Source organism: Amia ocellicauda, chromosome 3 (assembly GCF_036373705.1).
Source record: "Amia ocellicauda isolate fAmiCal2 chromosome 3, fAmiCal2.hap1, whole genome shotgun sequence".
NCBI lineage: Eukaryota > Metazoa > Chordata > Actinopteri > Amiiformes > Amiidae > Amia > Amia ocellicauda.
This window is the reverse complement of record NC_089852.1, coordinates 21,538,726-21,558,997: the sequence shown is the minus strand read 5'-3', so window position 1 is coordinate 21,558,997 and position 20,272 is coordinate 21,538,726. Positions and strand designations below refer to the sequence as shown.

Here is a 20,272-nt window from a genome sequence, read left to right as displayed (position 1 = left end):
TGCAACCTTTTTCCTTTTTGCCCCATTTGTATCGACATGGTCATCATGCTGCCCAGTTTGAGCATATGCTTCCTGCTCCAGCTGCTTGGTCAGTGCTATTTCTGTGTTCTACTATACCATAACCACTTATAATGAATGTATCTGTATACATTTTAGGATGGATTCTGTCTCCAGTTGCAGACACATTATACTAACTACCTTGCAAAGGCCTGTGTGTCCCTTTCATATTTTATTATATTGCAGTTTCAATCTTGCTCAGATGCTTGTTTTGTTTTTGTTTCTCTCTATTGCAATCATTTATTTTGAATGTTTTGAGAACATGGGCTACACTAACCTCATTCGTAATTATAAGCTGTAACGGAATAGATTTTTCGGTCTCTGCCTCATTTCCCTTAGCCACCTACGTCTTCTAAGAGTTGGCCTTTTGAAATGGGCCACAACATGACAGGAACTGGGAGGATGTGTGATTTTTATTCTTGGCTCTTCACTGTCTTGGTACCATCGAGTGGGGTCAAGGAAAACCTCTGGAGCCTCCTACAGTGATTTAAATATAAATCATCTGATGACTGACTCTGGCTGGTAAAAGGTGACCTCTGACCTTTCTGCAAAGACGTCACCTCTCTCTCTGAAGTTCCGGGAGGCAGCTGCTGCAGCCACCCACACCCTGGCGTTCAGCTCTTGATTCAACTCTCACCTGGGGCGGCCCGGTGTTTGAAGTGCCCCCACCGCACTTCCCCTGACACCAAATATAAAAGGCCATTCCACCAAACAAACTCCTTGTACTGATGCATGTCCTTGAGAAATAACATTTTTGGGGGGTGGGGGGTATGGAAGTGGCAGTGGTTTTTATATTATTTTTTTATACACACACAACTTAACAGAAAAATAAGAAAATATATATTGTATTAAACTTTTCTGTCACTGTGGTCAGCTTTAGGTAAGTATGATTCAAGCAGATGCCATTATTGGTGTGTACAATTAAAAACTAAACACTGCCAGAGCCCTAATCATCTTTCTATACTAGAGTACAGTTTGTACAGAGATATGATCCAAGGTTAAAATGTAGCCCTTGCTGACTAATAAACCTGATAGCTAGTGGACTTGTTGACATAGCCATAGAAAATGATTGGTTTGTGTATCACCCCAGGTGGTATATATATATAGAGCAAGAGATAGAAAAATAAATGAATGGATCGGAGAACAAATGGAAATATGTGACATAATTGAAAGAGTGAAAATGTTCAAATGGGCCGGACACATTGCAAGAAGAATAAATCAAAGATGGACAACAGAAGCTATCAAATGGATCCCAAGACTTGAAAAAAGACCTAGAAGATGACCACATGAAATATGGGAAGATGAATAATCAGTTTTGCAGACGTGACGTGGAAAAGAGGAGCTGTAGATCGAAGCACGTGGAAACATCTTGGGCAGGCCTTCATCCAGCAGCGGATTGATATGGGCTGTTGGTGAATTCTGGTCAGTTTGATTGAATTATACTGTAGATTTTTAAAAGCAAAGCAAAACAAACAAACAACTTGACTTTCAACAGAGACAACAGAGCTAAGATTGAAATATACCGGGCCCTGTCTTACCGTGAACAGGTTGATAACGAGTAATGATTGAGATGCTCTTTCTACAGTGGGAAGTGGTGGGTGATGGCAATTATTACGTCATTGATTTTTGGGGGGTGTAAGAAAACAACATGGTGACTGGTACAAATTGAATAAGACATTTTATTGATTCCAACCATGTTATACAAACTATTTTTAGGGAGGTTATGTTTGTTACAACTTCCTTTAGGATATAACTGGTATCCCAAACGTTTTATCTGAGAAAGGGACCATTCAAGTCAGTTTATACCGCAGTAGATCAATGACCAATAACTCGGGGAAGCATAAACTGGCTGGTCGAGTAAATTCCTTGAAACCACACTTAATAACAACTGTGTAAACTAGAAAGTTACTCCACATGCTGTCTTCTCACAGAGTGGCAACCTCGGCGCCCAGTTAGCAGAAAACGAGGTAGCTTAATATTAATGAGGGAGGCGGGGACTCTGGCTCCCAAGGCCCGTCCCTCCGCAGATCGATGCCGCTTTCGCCAATCACGCTCCAGTAGTAGTTTCCAGAAGCCAATCGGAGCACAGGAAGGGCTCCGACTCCGCCCACTACAATTAAACGGGAACAGGAGCATGTCGCTGTTGTCAGTTTGTCAAGAAGAAGGTCGGGCATCAACAGGAGGCGAGCGGAACCGAGCCGAGCGCTCCCACATAATGGCGAGCGCTTCAGTCGACTCCTACTTCTTCTGCGAAAGTGGCCGAGCTGGGTGTACAGTGGCCGACGTGTTTTGAGTTTGAAAACTGAGAACCGGGCCGGGAATCCACTTCGAAAAGATCGTTATCTTCACAAAAGAAAATACTTTGTGTGTGTGTGTGGGAAACGCAGCTGTTTTACCACCGCGGTGCAGATTCACTCCAACTATATATAGATGTAGAGATCAATTAGAGTTATAACTCTGCTGTGTTGGCCTTGTTAAAGCCTTCTAAGCTTTTAAGTTACTTTTTATTATTATTATCATCATCATCATTATAATTTTTATTTAAACAGCCATATTACTCGGCTTTAAGTTATCCAAGGTGGTTTTCCAGTCTGCTCCTGCGCAGCGGTGGCTACTCGCTATGTCGTGCCGAAGCGGTGTGGGGGTCGTCCGGGGCGGCAGTTCGGGATTACAGCCTCTGAGGGCTACGGTTCCCTTCCAGCTCCACAACAAACCGCAGCAGCCCGGGCACAGGGACGGGAAACCAGGTAAATATGCCGCTATCGCACAGCAGGCCACTCACTGGGGACAGAGGTCGCGTTGGTGGGGCGCAGATTTGCACAGATCTGCAGAATCCCAGCGATCCTATTGGTGGAGCTGCGCACATCTGCGCTACGCCGACGCCACCGGAGAGTGAGTGGACGGTGGGCACAGTTTGGGCCGGGGCTCTGGGGTGCTTGTATGTGGGGGGTTGATTGAGCGCAATAACGCACACCGGCCGTGGAGAGAGTGCAGGTCGAAGTTTTCCGTCACATGGAAGTCGTTGTGGTGAATAATACATCCCGGAGGTCAGCGGGTCCAGGGGGTTTGCGTTTCAGCAGCCGGCTGTCTGGCAGATCCTCAACACCAGCCACTGCTGCCGTTACGGGAACAGTCCCTTTCTTAGGCTGCGGGCACTGGCAGAAACCAGCCGTGTGGGGGGACTCGGCTTGCACTGTGTGAGGGTATATAGTGCACGTTGGAGATGCACCATTTACGGTGGTGACTTTAGTTGATCTCGGGCAGAGCTTCTTAAAACTTGCTCATATCAGCCATCTCTCTGGAGAGAGATTTCAAATGGACCAGTGCAAGTCTTCAACTTATAGTGTCATGAATCAGTGATATCTAACTAAGGCTGTTCAGAAATGAGCATTGTATTGTTTGTTTAAGGTTTGAAGGGATATAGATGACCCTCGCTTTGTAGATAATGGTCTGTGTCATTTACCAGCTGTACTAAGCCAAACCGAGAAGGATGTTTAAATATCCTGCCACTGGGGAAATTGACACACAGACAGTTATGATAATATTAAAGCAATTGTAATTGCATTTTTGCTTCCATCAGTTTACCTATTTAATATGGATGGCTTTTAAAACATGTAGGTCAAACTAGTTTTCACTAGAGTTTGTCTTTGTATGTGTTTTCATATAATAAAACTATTCTGATTATTACTATATACTATAAACCTATATAGGCTACTATAAACCTAACTATATCTAAAAAGTTATTGGTTGCCATTCCATTAAGAGAATTAACTCCCAAGATCAAAATAACCAAGTTCTAATGCAGTTTGGTTATTAGGGCAGTGTGTAAAAGTAATTATTTTGATCCAGTACCATTGTTGAAGTTATCTCTGTGGATTTATTAACTGCTGCAGTTACCCACAGTGGTGGCTTAAGATTTTGTTAAAATCTGCCTGAGTTGAGGAGACTCCAAAAAAAAAAACAATTGCTCTGCTTAAGGTATCTTGATCAAGTGGATTTGAATGGGTCTTGGGCCATGGACCGGCTGGCCGTATGTCAGTTTTGGTGAAGGCAATCCATTAAATTAAACTCTGTATTTAGATTAGACTTGTAAGCCATTCTTCAGAGTGAAAAATGCAGAGGGTAGTCAAATATACAGTTCTGCTCTCAGCATAGTTAATATAAGGTATAATTCTTTTATTTTAGTTTTCTTTCCTTCATTCCTTGCAATCCTTACTCTGTCCTTGCTGTTGTGCAGTAGTATTGCAGTGCAGAGATGGAGGGAGAGAGCACTGGGGCTTTTCCCCCCAGACTGTAAGTTGTGAAGACTTTGTTCTGGATGGGTCCTTGACTCAGCTCACCACACATCACTTTATCCGAGCTATTCTAACAAAATAAATCGTCTTTTGCTTCAGGTGAATAGGAATTACTTTTTAAATGTGTTTCTGTAAAAGCAAACTCCTTCAGATTCCCAGTCTTGTAGCTCTGGTACATTTCTTGAGATTCATTGATGATTCGGTTAAAGAACTTCAGCAAAGTTAAATAGCTTTTTATTGTTTTACTTTTATAGTTTCACAATGTAGATTGTACACTTATTTGGATTTGCAAAGAAATCCAAATGTAATGTTATTATATTTTTGCAGATAGTTATGCTTGACCCACTTTCCTCTTTGTAGTGCATATATATCCCATCAGATGACCGTGAAAAGGATCCTCAGCAAACACTCTTCCAGACCAGCGTACAGCAGTGTAACTCGAGCTGTATTTGCTGGGTGTATTTTTTGAGTCTGCAGCTAGGCCTGGTCAATGTAAGGCTGTGTTGTGTAATGTTTTAAGGCCTCCTCACATGGAAAGCTTGCACCTGTTGGGATTAATAACTGTGAATGCACACCTATATATAGAAACCAGGGGTTAAAAAATACACACAGGTTGCAAAGTTAGGCCTATGTCCTGTGTTTTTGTATTACTGCAACTGGCCTATTGCCCGGTAATTGCCCTCGGATGTAAAATAGTACTTTAATTTATTACTGTGTCATTGCAATATACAAACATCAGATGACTAGCGTGAAGTCGCTGAAAAATGGGGGAAAGCTCAGGTTTTGTGTATGTAGGAACTAGGAAGTGGAGCAGACAACAGGAATAAGATTTAAGTGATGTCTGAATGAGGATTTCCATCACTGAAGAACAAACATTTTTCTTTTTAAATGGGGGAATATAATAAAAGAAAGTAGGGACAATTTTTTGAATTCCTGCACTGCACTGTCCGTGTTATAAATGCATAAGAAGTGCAATCGGTCTTAGGTTTACATATCTTTTGCACAGTAACAAAGGGTACTTTACAGCAAGAAGGACAGGTTGAAATAAGTGAACATTAAAGTTATGTTGGACTTGCATGTAATTAGTGGACCAGAATCGGTGGTTAAATAGTAAAGAAAACATGCAAACACACATTCAAGTTTGTGCTTCAGTGATGCGTGTGCTGTAAAAAAAATAGCACAACAGCAGTTTTGCAGTCTGATGTATCAGCATGCAGGATGTGAGAGTCCAGGGCGGTGGTAGGGCAGAAATGGTTTAAAGTTAACCATTTGACAGGAAGCCCTTGCATAAGCTAAGAAAGCCTGCCCTTACAACCTTAATGCTTTGCTTGGACAGTGGTACGCTGTGTAGGTGGGCAAAGGTCTCGGCTGTAAAATACTGTTGCCACTGGGCTGATCTGATTCATCTTAAGGCCCTCTGTGGTTTTCCTGGAGCTCAAATTAATTGGCCAGCTCCAGCCCTTGAGTGCACAAGTGAATGCTGCTTCTGTTTAAGCCTTCAGGTCTTGAACACACAGAAAACAGGTGCTTCTACCGGTGACAAAAACATGTGCTCGGTGGCATTGAAAAGCAGATCTCCCCAAAGCCCCCTGGGGCTATACATCATTGTTGTAGGACAATGATCGTGACTTCTGGTTTAATTAGTGAGAGGAATATGCAGAAGGCCTACCTGCCAATCACACACTCTCCTCATGTAACTTAATGGCAGCTTCTAGAAGGCCAGGGGCTTCTTCCAGTTAGCTATGGGGGAGCTGGGGCGTGTCTATTATGCTTGTGATTTCCTTTAGTTGAACTTTTAGAATAATTTTTTTTTTAAGTGATCATTCAGACTTTTTTTGCTAGAATACCAGGTATCTGAGCTGAGAGTTGCAGAAAATACCTCAAATATTCAATGTTATCCCTGTGGGGGAGATAATCAGGATGTGGGGAGTTAAGAGAACTATCTGGACCACTTTAACACCCAGCATGCAAAACAATGGGAGCTGGACTTCTGGGTCTGTAGTCGATTTTTGATTTCATAGATTGTTTTTCTACAAGAAATGTAATTATGTTCTCTCATTAATTAGCTGAAAAGAACAAATCCCGTCCGCCCAAGCCCAGCATAAGACGCACCCTGTCTCTGGACACCATCATCGGACCATACCTTCAAGGACAGTGGCCTAAGGAACTGGACAGCCATGGACTGTCCTGCATGAATGACAAGGCAACCCAGGTACAGCCTATACTGCCTCTCGATCACTGATGCGTCCCTGTAGCCGAGTCCCACCCAGTCTCTTCGGTGTGTGTGGCGCTGTTCAGCCAACAACTTTCCAATCCCAGGAACAGGGCAAAAGCCGATTAAAGTGCTTCCAGTTTAAAAAATGAAATGCATTTAAAGACAGGGTGTAAAATAAAAAAATCACACTACAACTGACAGATTATGTCACTTGGGGGGGGGGGGGGTAAGAGAACTAGAGCCTGCAAACTAGAGATAGCAATTGTGGAAGCTGCAACGGTGTGTGTAGCTGTGAAAACTGAGCAGCAGAACCCAAGTTAACTCTTCCCTTTAATGGCATGCATCTTCAGCCCTTGGTGTAGGAGCCGGAGGTTCGTGTCCACATACGAGACATACAGACGTGCAAACTACCTCTGCGCTTCGCAGCCCAGCCCTCTGTTGCCAGCCCACACTTTTGCTGAGACTGCATTACTCTAAACCCATTGTCACCTCGGCAGAAAACCACGGACGGTACACTCGTACACGATGCATTTGCAGGCAGGAAGAGGAGTGACTGGTGGAGTCTCAGTGGTGAAGCGTGGGATTATTGTGACCGTGCAGCTGAGCGATGTTGCGTTTCCACAGCTGAACTTTAAAAAAAAAAAAAAAAAAAAAAAAAGAAAAAACAGCTGCAAAATGTAAAAACAAATCTAGGGAAGTCCCCCCTATCCCCTTGCCCTTGTAAATTTGATTTATTAGGAACTGATCCATAATCTGTTTGCAATGCACTGACACTGTAGCTGGTGTCAAAGTACTTTAGCTGCTGCCGTGTATAATCTGAACTGCTGCAATCTGTACTGCGCAATTTACAGTACAGAGCCCTGCCCTATTGAGATGAGCGCACTTCACTTGCAGCAGGGGCAAACTTCTCTATAGTAGCTTGACCTCTGATTTTTTTTTTGCTAAGACAATGGAAAGATACCTGTTTTGGAGTACATGAGTGATGTTGTCTACCTTTATTTTGAGATTGTACTCAGTCTGTAAAGTCCACAGTGACCATGTCACAGGGGTCTTGGTAAAATTCCACTTACAGCTGACATTTTCAGTCCTTACTATGTATAAGCATTAATAGTGTAATGCACAATTAAACATTTGAATATGAATAGTTCAAAAAGCATAGGCTTTCTTTTTCCCCCAGACCCATTTCTCTCTTGTAAGTAATGATCTATCAGGGTACTAGAATGAACAGCACTTCCAGTATGCCCTCCACACTGAAATGCTAAGAGACAGTGCAGTTACTCGCCATATGAATATATTTACCTTTGTGTGATTAAATGCATTGTTGACTGGCCTCCAGCTGTAAAGACTGTTTGTCAAAACACAGGCATTGTGAGATGGATAATGAAGTCTAAAGTGGCACACGAGTGTTCGAAACAACAAATGGGTTTAATGTCAGCAAGCGGCGAAGTGCAGACTGCGCCCATCTCATCATCTGGTTTTAGAAAAACAGCAGCTTGCCCACATCCTTTTCACGAGATCGTGCTCTGAAAGCCTTGTGGGCGTCAGTGAGTTGGAAGTGCTTATCTGATAGGTTAGAAGCACACAGGACAGGGATGCTTTCAGTTTTGCGCAGAGTTTCAAATAAAGGCTTCTGCAACGACTGAACGTTATTCAACCAAGGTGTCGATGTGTTTATTATGAGGGATGATTTTGAGATGAGTAAAATGCAGCGGTGCGGTACTGCATGAAGCCCTGACACAGGATGTAAGGCTGGCTTGAAGTAATTTCACAACCCTAAATTAAAAATTACACCAGTTAAACCACTGAGAAAGTTCCATCTATGATCATTTAAGCTTGACATACAAAACCTTCCTTACATGTGCAAAACCAGATGTTATAACCACACCTATTCCCTCCCCTGCTGTCTTATCAGACGCCCAGCTCCTGGTCTGAGGACGGCCCAGGCAAGAAGGGCAGCGGAGTCCACAAGCGCTCGGCTTCCTGGGGCAGCTCGGAGCACCTGAGAGAGGTACCCACAGGGCTGCTGGCACAGACTGATGATTTTTGTAATAGAATGGCACTGAACAAAGAAAAGCATATGGTGAAATAGACCTGTTATGGGGTAACAACATACTGTACACACTGTAATAGGTGTAATAAGTGGAAATGGCCCATTGTGTACATCGCACAACACATTCATTTTCTTCCAATATTACATTTCAGTTAGAGGGGGGAAGGAAATGGTTGTAAGACTTCTCCACTGATGAAGTGAGTTGCACCCACTTTTTACAATTTCCCTGCAAATATCCTTGAAACCTGCATATTCTTATGTTCTCCACAACATTGACTGAACAACACAGAACATTTTCATCCATGTTGTACACCGATTCAGAATCTAGTGTTTTGAGGCATTCAGTTGCAGGTTGTTTCAGACGGTGGTGTTTGTGAAAGCACTGTTAACTCAGTGAAACCAAACGAGTCAAGAATTTAAATGAACCTCCTAACTTCGAATACCCGTGGCCCTGTTAGATTAAACCCTTTGTGTTCACTAGCACAGTGACTTTTATTTATTAAGGTGCTTTGTGCAACACCTTTAAACGTGACACCTAATGGAGGGAGGGGAGGGAGGGAAGGAAGGAAGGAAGGTGGGGAGGGAGGGAAGGAAGGAAGGAAGGTAGGAAGGTAGGAAGGTGCATACCTCTGCTATTAACCTCAGTGGCAGAGCTGAGGGGATAACACCAGGGCATAAAAGTAACTTGTTCGGCCACTAGCCACTGTGTCTGGTAGAAGGAAAAAAACTTACCAGCCACTTGGTATTTTTACCAGCCAAAGGCAAGCATCACCAGAAATACATTAGGGTGTGTAAATGTTGTGAACATGTTAAAACATGACATTTATTTAGGTAATTAATCAATCGCAATAACAAAAGCTAATCCCACACCTGTATAGACTCTTAGACAGGTGCATATGAGGGAAAAGGATCTGGATAGAAAAAACATGCTCCCACACACTGTTTCTACTTGCAAGTGTTATAAGGTCTTTGACCAAAACACTGCATTCTATTGAATTATAACACTTGCAAGTAGAGACTGTACGGGAGCATCCTTTTCAAATTAATCAATCACATATGCAATAACATGGCAGCTAATGGGGACCTATATAAACACACTAAACTAACACATGAGAAGGGGTGTTATGTGGTGACTCCTCTTCACTGCTACTCCTCTGGGTTTCCGCATGTCATTAAAAGTCATTACATTTCAAAGTATTTTCTTAAGGCCCTTAAGCAATTAAAATATGAATGTTGTCATTAAAAGTCATTGTTTATAAGCTACAATGTAAAAGTCTGTTTCTCTCTCTCATCTGCACTCTGATCACTGCTCTCTCAGCAGCACATAACCTGACACCTGCCTTATTGTTACCGACATGCTTATTGTGGCCGACATTATCACAACTTTTTATTGTCACAATTTCAAATTAACTATAAAGGTTGTTACTATTTGTTTATAAAGGAATATTTTGCAATTACATCTGTAACTGACCGGCCAATGTTTTTATTTTTCATTTCTTATACATTTTAATTCAATTGCCAGTTTAGCAATGTGAGATGCAATGAAAATGCTGTAACATTAGTGTCCTTGTGGCAATGTTTTCCGGTTACAACGGCGAAATACAAAATCTATAAGACCTATCTATCTAGCTAATTTATATAATCTACTTGACTAAACGACTGACTTTTCCACATTTCCAAACCACACTCAACACACAGACTGCCGTCTACATTCGGAAAAACACACCTGTGCGTTCGAATTACAGCAGATAAAAAATAAATATCAATAGCTTGCTGTGTATGTAATATGAATGTGTTTGTTGCTCCTCTTTCCTTTTCTGTCATTGCTAGTTTCGCAGAAGGGTGTTTGGCTTTTAGGTGGATTAACATATCGGCTGTTGATTCGTGGTAGATTAATTGCACTGCACATATTATACATGTCCGCCCCATGGCTTCCTTACAGAGAAGCACATACATTTCTGCATATATGCGCAAACCTGCAGAATTCCACCGATTGTGCATGTATGAACTTTGTCAATGCAATTATAATTCAAAAACCCTTTGATCCAGGTCATTAAAAAGTCAGTCATTATGACTATGAAATGTCATTAAAAGTCATTATCTTCCCACATCCTTAACCTGCAAGAACTTAGCTTCTGCTCATTGCTCTCCATGAAACACTACAACGTCAACAAATTAATTCGTATTTTGAAACATATCGACTAATACGCTAGGAGAAATTAAAACAAGATGAGTTCCCGTACACTTGTTGGCTACCCGCCAAAGTGGCTGGTAAGATTGACAGGTCTACCTGCAATTGGCGGGTGGCAGGTGTTAATTTTATTCCCTGGTTTACACTGATGGTTGGTAACCCTGTGTCCTGTCCCCTCTCTCATAGCTCGCCAAGCTAAAGCAGCAGCTCCAGCACCGGTCTAAGCACAGCGCCCGTAGTGGCCGGGAGAGAGAGCGACAGCCCCCCCTGTCCGGCGTCCACACACAGGTAGGATGGTGTGGCAGCACGAGGGGCAGTGATCGCAAATTGTTTCCAGACGGACGCATCTTCAGGTTTTGCAGATTTTTCTCGCCCTTAAGCATTAGTGAAGGTGTAGATGTGCAGCCAGGCGATTTGCTCTCCGTGCACAGCTTTGGTACTGTTACAGGCTCTGCACTCTGCCAAATCCAAGAGGAGCCATCGTATCTGTCATGCAGGGCTATCTGTGTGTTTTATCATCTTGGGTAAATGTCCAGTTCCTTCACATTTTCAGATAAGTGGGATTTTATACTGATGGCTTTCGCTTCTGAGTTCTGAGTGCACATACAAAAACATAAACAAGCAGTGAGATGTTAATGATATTCTCAACCTTTTCTTTTCTAATTGATGTGTTACTTGGTCTGTTTAAACATCACGAGAGTCTCCATTTCCCACACGTCATGTGTTTGTAGCAGTGCTTCTGAAAATATACTCTGCTGAACGTGAAGAAATTGGGTCAGGGTGAATTTTGTGTTGCACAAGCATCAGCAGTGACCTTCAGGGTGTGGGGCAGGGCTAATTTCTTTCCTCATCCTGCCTGCAGCTGAGCTTGGAGCAAGTCTTTCAGAAGTGTTTTTGATTTGTTTTTTGCTGTAGTCCATCAGCATTGCAGAGAACCTAAAGTTGCACAAAAACCTGCAATAGGATATGAATCAAGTCCGCAATGAAGAAACAGGAAAATGCAACTACTCCTCCTTTCATCAGGATCTGGTTCTCTAGCGGCTATGACTACGACTCTGTGGTTTTCTATGACGCTGCTGCCTACTGCTCAACCAGTTTAACGGCTTAACCCTTTTATACATCCCACCTTTTGTTTATTTTTTTGGAGGTTACATGTGGATAATATTGAGGTGGTGGGTATGAGACTAAATACTTGGACTGAACTTTTACCAAGGCCGTGTTCTTTTTCAGTGTTTAACAAACCTGGACACCCTTCCAATACAGTCAAAAGCACAGTTCTCCTGTCTTGTTACAAGTCGACATGCATCCAAGTGTTTATCAAAAAAGGGGTATTTTTTATTTATAATTTCTTTCAGCCTCTTATTAATTGGGCAAAAACTGAGCAAATGAAGGACAGTTATGGTCATTTTAAAATAAATGCATCAGAATAATGCAATAACCATGTATACCTGTATCCTTAACTATGCCTAGTATTGTTCTCGGAGGGTTTTAAGAAGTTTAGTTGCGGTCTGTCTGTCTGGTACGTGTATGCTGGGCTGTGTGAGTGCGCCACCTGTGGTGCGGGTGCCTGTAATGATTGGCCCCTGGTGTCCCCATGCAGGTGACGCCCCCCCTGAGCCCCCAGACTCCGCTGTCCAGACTGACCCCCCGGCTGCGGCACAGCGTGGAGGGGCTTAACACGGAGCTGGAGGGAGTGTTTGTCCGTGAGCCCACCGAGGAGCAGCCCAGGGTGAGCCGACCGCTGATCGTGCTCGCCTCCCTTTGCCTTTCCTTGAGTTTCTAGGTGTTGGATTTAAGATTATAGGGTTCTCCCTAAAAAGTGCACTTTCTTTCTTCGTTGTCTCCAGCACTAATCCACACTCTGTCTAGCATCCTTTATTTCCTAATTAAATTTTTACCCAACTTCCCTTTCAGATCTGTTTAGTCAAAGGACTTTTGTAACACTGAATCATGAGTTTGTAATTTCACTCTCTCAATTTGAACATCTCTAGGTGGTTGGTAATAATGAGCAGTGAATACAGCTGAGTTCTTTGTTAATATTTGTATTGTTCATTTTATTTTTTATCATTACCAAATAATATTGTTTAGAACAAGCAGATATTTGAAGAGAATCTTTATCAACACCCATGGCTGTTCTTAAGGGGGTTTAGTCAAAAGCTCAGCACGAGTCGAAATGTAATTTGAATACGAGTCTGTTTTCTCCATTTATGTATATTACATTTGACCTCAACAGGAAAATGTTTTAGTTTGATATGTGAAACTCCCAATTCCACACACACAACCCTGTGCTAGATCTGCCTTTATTTTGGCATTCGCTGCAAATTTCTAATCTCTGATATGAAACTAGAAAACCTGATCCGAACAATAACTTTCCCCTTTAAAAGAGAAAAGCAGGTGTAAACATGAAAGTGTTTAGTTTTTTTGAGTCAGTGTTCCCTGACAAGAAAAGGCACAGGTAGAAGAGATTTATTTATTTATGTATTATAATTAAGCATATTTATTTATTTGCAGATACCCTTATCCAGGGCAACTTGCAGTTTAAATATTTCAAAGCATTACAAAGTGCAGTAATATAGTCGGTACAAAATACATTAAGCCGACATCATAGTACATGGGCCTAACGAGTGCAGACATAATGCAGTTAAGTCCTAGGTATGCCCTAAATGGAGGGGGAGGCACGGGAATGGTTGCAGTAAAACGAAAGCAGTGATAACAACACAGAAGTAATGTGGGTGCAAGATTGAGGTTATATTGTAGATTTTTGTTTTTCGAAATCTTAAGACATGTATAAAGGGGTAGTCTCTTGCAGCTCGTGTGTCTTTGTGTGTCACGCTGAATGCAGTGTGCTAATGCTGATTTCCTTGTCAGGTCCTGGATGTTCCCGATGGGCACCGAGCCCCCATTCCTCCCCAGCGATGCAGCAGCAGCTCCCAGAGCGACCCCTCTCCGGCCCCCCTGGACCCTGCGCTCCTTTCTCCAGCCCCCTCGCCCTGCTCCTCCCTCTCCCCCTTCCCTGGGGGAGACTTGGCCACTGATCTGGACACCGGTAGACCTCTCTTTTTCATATGCAATGTTAGGAGAGCTTTAAGGAGCTCACCCTGAAAGTCTTGTTTGTCTTGTCAGGAGGAAATTGGCATCGGTTTCCATTTTAATTTTTGCTGGTGCATGTTTCACTGAAGCTTATCCTCAGGACTAACTGCCTGTTTGCGCTTTAATTACCTGTTTTTAGAACACACACTGGAGCCCCCTGCCTCCTATATCACTTCCTTTCCCTGGAGGATTGAGCTGTGTTTATACTTAGGTTCTTTTCTGTGTGGATGAACATACATTCATGTTCAGTGAGAGACGCTTTTGATCCAAGGAAGAATCGCTTCAGAAAACATTGAAATCAAAGGAAGCGATTTCCAGTGAAGGCTTATTACAGACCACATACTTCATCTGAACGTCTACTTCATGCCTACACTCATTGTCTAAGCCTTGCCCAATTAATTATATAGTTCTGTGAAATCGGAAAAGAAGGAAAGGATCACATTTCTGCGTTAAAGCTGCACTGTGATGGTGAATACAGTGAAAATTGTCCTTTCTGTCTGAGCACTGCTGCCCAGGGGGATTAGAGATGCAGGACCTTTGTGCTTTTGTGGATCACAGTCCAGTACTGTGTGACTGTGATGGACCCCAAGGAGCTTCTCCTTCTCCCAGGCTGCAGTGTGACTGTCTCTCTTTCTCCCCCACAGACCTGTCCAGTGGAGTGTTGGGCTGCTCCCCCCCGCCGGGTTTTTGCTGCCCCTCGCCCGTGCTGCTGCTGTCTTCCTCCCCCCGGCCCAACAAGACCTGCTCCTTCCAGAGGGAGCCGCCCGAGGGCTGCGAGAGAGTGCGCGTCTGCGAGGAGTCCTTGTGAGTCGGCACCTTCACGGCCCTTCAACCTAATTAACCTGCATAGACATGCAGGCTGCATTTTAGTGTTTGTGACTCACCAGGGCATTGTCAGCATAACCTTTTTCCTTTTCTTAATTAATGCCTTTGGTGTATTCATTTAATTGAACCAATGTAATTATCTGTAATACTACAGTACTGCTGCCCTCCATTGTTTTGAAGTGGCCATGCAGCCACAACTTTATATACACAGTAACTGCACTGTGGTTTTGGATAAGGTTGGCATTTGGAATAAAAATGTAGTTATTTTCTAAGGAATTAGGCAAATGAATCTAGAGTGTTTTTTTAACAAAATAAGATCTGTTCATCACGGTTGAACGCCGTATTAGCCCTATGTTTGACTACCTATTTTACCCCATTATAGAAAAAGGAACTGGAGAAAACAAAAAAACACCAACTCTTGCTAGAGCTTTAAAAGCCATGCATATAGGTGGCACTATAGGTGTACAGGTCTTCTGACTGCTATCACTCTCTGTCCCCCTTAGCTCTCCCTGCCTTGGCCAGACCTTCCCGCACTCCTCCTGCCCTGACCGGAACAAGGTCAACTTCACACCCACGGGCACAGCCTTCTGCCCCGTCAGTCTCCTCAAGCCCCTCCTCCCCTCCATGGACTTCCTGTTCCGCAGCCTCTCAGTTTCCCCAGTGACGGGCTGCTCGGGCGGGGGGGTGGCGCCCTGCCAGGCAGGGGCAGTGGTGGGGTACCCTGGGCCGCTGCAGGACTCTGCCACTGCCATGTGAGCCCCAGCGCCTGGGCAGCACCGACCCAGGGAGGCGGGGGGGAATGGCTGGAGAGGCTTTTCCGATGGTGGACAATTGAGCGTGGATGTACAGATTTGAATATAGCACTGCCCATTGGCTTAAGATGCTCCAAACCTACTGAGAACACTGCTCAGGACCCCATGGCTTTCGGTGAGATCACCGTGATGTCCCTCTGGACTCTCTGTATTGCTCTCATTCTGCCAAACTGCTGGGCTATTTGCACTGGTGGGGGGCATAACAAAGATGCACTGCTGATGACTACATGTGACTTTCTGGCTAATATCAGAGGGAGCAATGTGGATGTGCTCCCTGCTCTCATGATCACTGATGTACATGAATATTCCCTTTAGGTGGGCGTGGCCCACAGCACGCCTCTGTTTCTGGAGTAGGAACAGCGAGTGACACAATGCACACCCCACACTTAGAGCAGCACACAACTGTTCAGATTGGTGTTGCCAACTGGGGGTTGGACTGACACTGACTGATTTAGCACTTTAAAATGGAAGAAGAGAGTTGTACTGACACGAGACCCACTGTGGGGAGAAATGAAATGGAGGGTCTTCACCTGCACGCAGTTTTCTGCCCTCACATTGGTCCATCCCTGGACAGAAGAGCTCAAATTAAAATTCTTGATTTTCACTTGATCACCTAACTGTAAGATCAGGGAAACTACTGCACAGTGAAAATCAATGCACCCACTCTCTTCACCATCAATTATGAATTCCTCATAGGACACCTAATACAAGAATGTTTTGTGCAGCTCTGACCACTGAAGACTGCATGTGGAGTCGAAAGGGAACCCGATCTGCCTACCTACACCATATCAGATTTATTTTGTATCACTTTTTTTATATCTAAATATGTGTGCTGTCATTCTCAATACTTCTATAATACAGTACAAGTTTAGCATAGTTAAATGAATTCACACCAAAAAAAAGCTAACATGAACCTGTTGGTCACCAATACTGAAGAAGACAGAAGTTCGGCTGTTTATCTGTTTGTATGGATTTTATCGGGGGTTGTTTAAAGTTGAACTATCCTAAGTTTTCCCAGACAGTGTTTATAATCTGTAGCTCAGTGCATTTAAGAGCCTGATACGTATTTTGCAGTTATTTTGTCCATCCCAAACTAGCATCCCATTGCTATTTCAAGTAGAATGTACTGAATGTACTTAAAAGAGTTGGCTTACTTGTTTCTATTTAAGTCTCAGGGTTTGTATGGGAAGCATTCTAACAATCTCATTCTTGCAGTCTGGGAAGTGAAACACCATTTGTATTGGAGATGAGTGGCCCGGTAATACAGGGGGCTCAGTGACGAGATCATCATTTCATTTTTGAAGATTAATGGTAGCATATACGTGGGGGGATCTATTTTTATGATGCAAATGACCCTGAAAAAGGTAAATTTCTTCCCGGGTTTCCAAAAGTAAAGTGTCCCCTAGTAACTGACATACAGGGAGCAACGCACGTTCTATTAGAACCCTGCCAAATATGAGGGGGTGACTGTAGCCATCGATTTGCTTAGTCTTTATCTATTTGTCTTGTTTTGTGTGCTTATAAATGTTTGCAATTCCAGCACTGTGGCCATCTGTGACTCATCCCATTATTGTATTGAGAGAAAATCGCGAGTTCTCATCTCTAACTTGAATTGGCAACCGTTATACCGTTGAGGCAGCAGTTATAATGAAATGTTTTGGGCAAATGAATGAAATGCTGAAAGAAAGCAAATCCTGTTATACTTCTACTATATTATTTTAAGTATATTACCCAGTTGTGCCCAAGCCAGGTGGTTAGGATGTATGAGCCTGCTGGTATCTTCAGGGGACTTTTGAGACTACACTTGAATAATCTTTCACTTCATTAAATTGTTTTGAGAGTTCAACCACATAAACCACTCTTGCTTGGTACCTAAGCTACCTTTTCCATGATCATTTTAACTCGGGAGTCATAAACCAGTTTTTTAAATATATATATATATATATATATATTTTTTTTTTTTTTATCCCAATTTACAAATGACGATCCAATTAGGGAGACAAATCAATATTTTAGTGGTATCTTTTTTTCTTTAGTGAGAAGCAAACTTTTTTTTCTGTCCTACAGAAACTTATAGTTGGTATTTTTTCTTCATGTATTTGTTTAATACTCAGGATTTATAGTCCACTCTCCAAGATGTATTCCCCGCAGGTTTTCTATGAGGTTGCTTCTGGTTGGATTCACACTGTGTCCAGACCTTTTAAAGTTAGCAGTCTGTTTAGCAATTGAGATTTGTTCGGACACCGCTGTCCAGATGTACTTGATGTTCACTACGAGATCTGTATCCCCCCAGCCTTAGAACATGGGCACGGTCTCCCATCTTCATTGGAGACTTAAGCTCAGTTCAAACCCCTTTATCATATGCAAGAATGGTTTCACAATCAGAAAGTTAAGTACCCAACACTTTTTTAAATAATAAATCTCCCAGCTGTGTTTGGGTTACACAGTTAGCTGCCTCCAGAAGCCGATCATAACAGTTTAAACAGATGATCTTGTTTTTACAGGTTTGTCACTTACGTGGTTATTAATTCATCCACTTGTTCAGGGGTGCCAATTTATTCATACAGAGCCTTTGTAATACTTTTACGTATCCGGTAGCTACCCTCAAAAGTTCAGAATTTAAACTATACCAAATCTAATCCTGCACCACACACACATACAAAAACAAACTGTAGGGTGAATGTGCTTTCAAAATGTATACCCCACTTATTTTGCACCCCCTTCACTTTTCTTGTATAAAAGAAATGTCAGAAAGGAAATTGTAGCATGGCTTCTGATTTGGCTAATATGAGACCCTGTGTGAGGGATTCAGTTCAAACACAAAGACAGACTGATTTGGGGCTAATCAGTCAGTCCTGTGAAGTCAAGCAAAGCAGTTCATGAGTGTCAGTTTTCATGCAGAGTCTCTCACAAATCCTACCAACTCTGTTTATCATTCATTAGCTGCGGATTTGAATCTCTCCTCCAGTGGATAAGCTTGGTTGGATAACATGAAATCATTCAAACGATAGGCATCCATTTTTCTTTTCCAAAGCAAGAAGGCTAAAAATGCTTTTCTGTCTAGAGATTTCGATTTTAACTTTGTGTCACTTGCACACCAGGTGCACCTTTGTTTTTGTTTTTTGTCAGCGTTGGGAGTTTTGAGACCTTGTTCGTTTTGTTGAACATGCAGATTGATTTGTGTCTGAGAAACTCGCCTGCAAAGGTTCTGAATAGTTCCATGATCAATTGGAAAAAGCAGACCTGAAATAAGGCAAAAATGTACTCTGTCAGTTACTCACAAGAAAACGTAACCGAATGAAAGGATGACTCAATTGTTTGTGAGGGTAAGAAATGGGGAGTTCAGATAATACATCACAAGAATAGAGAGAACGTAAATATCGTCTCGTTACATTTTTTGGCTTGCTTAAGTTAACGTAAAACAGTATTTTCCTTGACGACAATAGGTGACTAAAAATGAAAATGGAGTATCCCGAGGGAACCTACTTTTAAGCCAAACCACAAGACCAAGGCTCTTGAATTGTTCTGTTGATTATAGCTTTCTAGTTGACTCTATGTGGTTTGACATTTATTTTCCAATATTAATTTAGAGCAGGGGGGGAAATCGGAATTGAGCAATGTATTTATTTTTATACACCACTGAAGTTGCCCTGTGGCTTGAGTTCTGTGGGAATATACAATATTGATAATCTCTTGTTTATAAAAACCCTTTGGTGTGTTAAATGTAGAGAAGTATTTTTTTTTATATATATAGGTTTTAAAATGAATTATTTGTGAGGGGGGTAAATAATGTTTGCACAAATGAGAATATTGAAATGTAATTTTGTTTTGGTTGATTTTTGAACCGATTTTTGAAATGTTCAGAGTGGGGAGTGATATGGAGAATGTATTTGTAGTTCATTCTGTTCAAATATGTGCTAATAAGCTAAAATAAATATCGCTGCAAGCAGAAAAGATTGGTGGCCTAGCATTCATGGTATAGTACACAGAAAAGTGTATTGCATCGTATGTTTGTCAGTAGAAAAATATTGTAAACAAGTAACACAATGGTGAAAATTGATTGGCCTATGGAAGGCATTCTTTTTAATGCCGAGTGCAACTTTATTTGAACAAACTTCAGAGGTGACCTTGCTATGTGTATGTATACAATGTTTCATATCAGTCAGACAAATTATTTCAAAGAAGTGGTTGGGAGGTTTTTCATAAACTGAAACATGGCTGCCAATCACATTGTCCTGATCAAAGCTAAAAGTAGGTCGTAAGACCACATTGTGCACAACATTTCAGATGGTTTCTGCAAGTGATTATGAAGATTGTCAAAATTACAAACTTTTTTTAAAAAAAGCAATATGGCTGCCTTACCATATGACCAAACCATAAACTAAATGCTTACATTTCATTGGCCTGCAGCAGCCAAATATTTTGTTTATTGCAGCAACTTGTCTTGAACACACTTGATGGCTTACCAGTGTCAGTCATGCATAGTTTAAACACTGTGGGCCTTATGTTCTGGAGAAGTTACAATATGGCCACCAAACTTCAAGACTGATAAACATTCCATGAACTGGCATTAAAGTAGATGCCGATGGACAATATACACTAACTTACAGTATATTGTAAATAGTGTAGGAGAAGAAAGTTGACTGAACATACCATAGCCCTCTGGAATTGTACCAATTATGGTGACTTTGTGTAACACACAGTTTTTCAGCTGGTTTCACAGACCTCAATAACCAT

At 42.2% G+C, this 20,272-nt stretch overlaps 1 protein-coding gene across 1 annotated transcript; it reads left to right on the top strand.

Moving 5' to 3' along the window:
• The first annotated feature begins 2,185 nt into the window (after window positions 1-2,185).
• fam117aa (family with sequence similarity 117 member Aa) lies at window positions 2,186-19,489 on the top strand. Its single transcript, XM_066698451.1, has 8 exons — window positions 2,186-2,804; window positions 6,419-6,564; window positions 8,480-8,575; window positions 10,995-11,096; window positions 12,409-12,537; window positions 13,677-13,854; window positions 14,543-14,702; window positions 15,227-19,489. Exons 1-8 carry the CDS (start codon window positions 2,678-2,680, stop codon window positions 15,477-15,479), a joined length of 1,191 nt encoding a protein of 396 aa, XP_066554548.1. The 5' UTR covers window positions 2,186-2,677; the 3' UTR covers window positions 15,480-19,489.
• The last annotated feature ends 783 nt before the right edge of the window (window positions 19,490-20,272 follow it).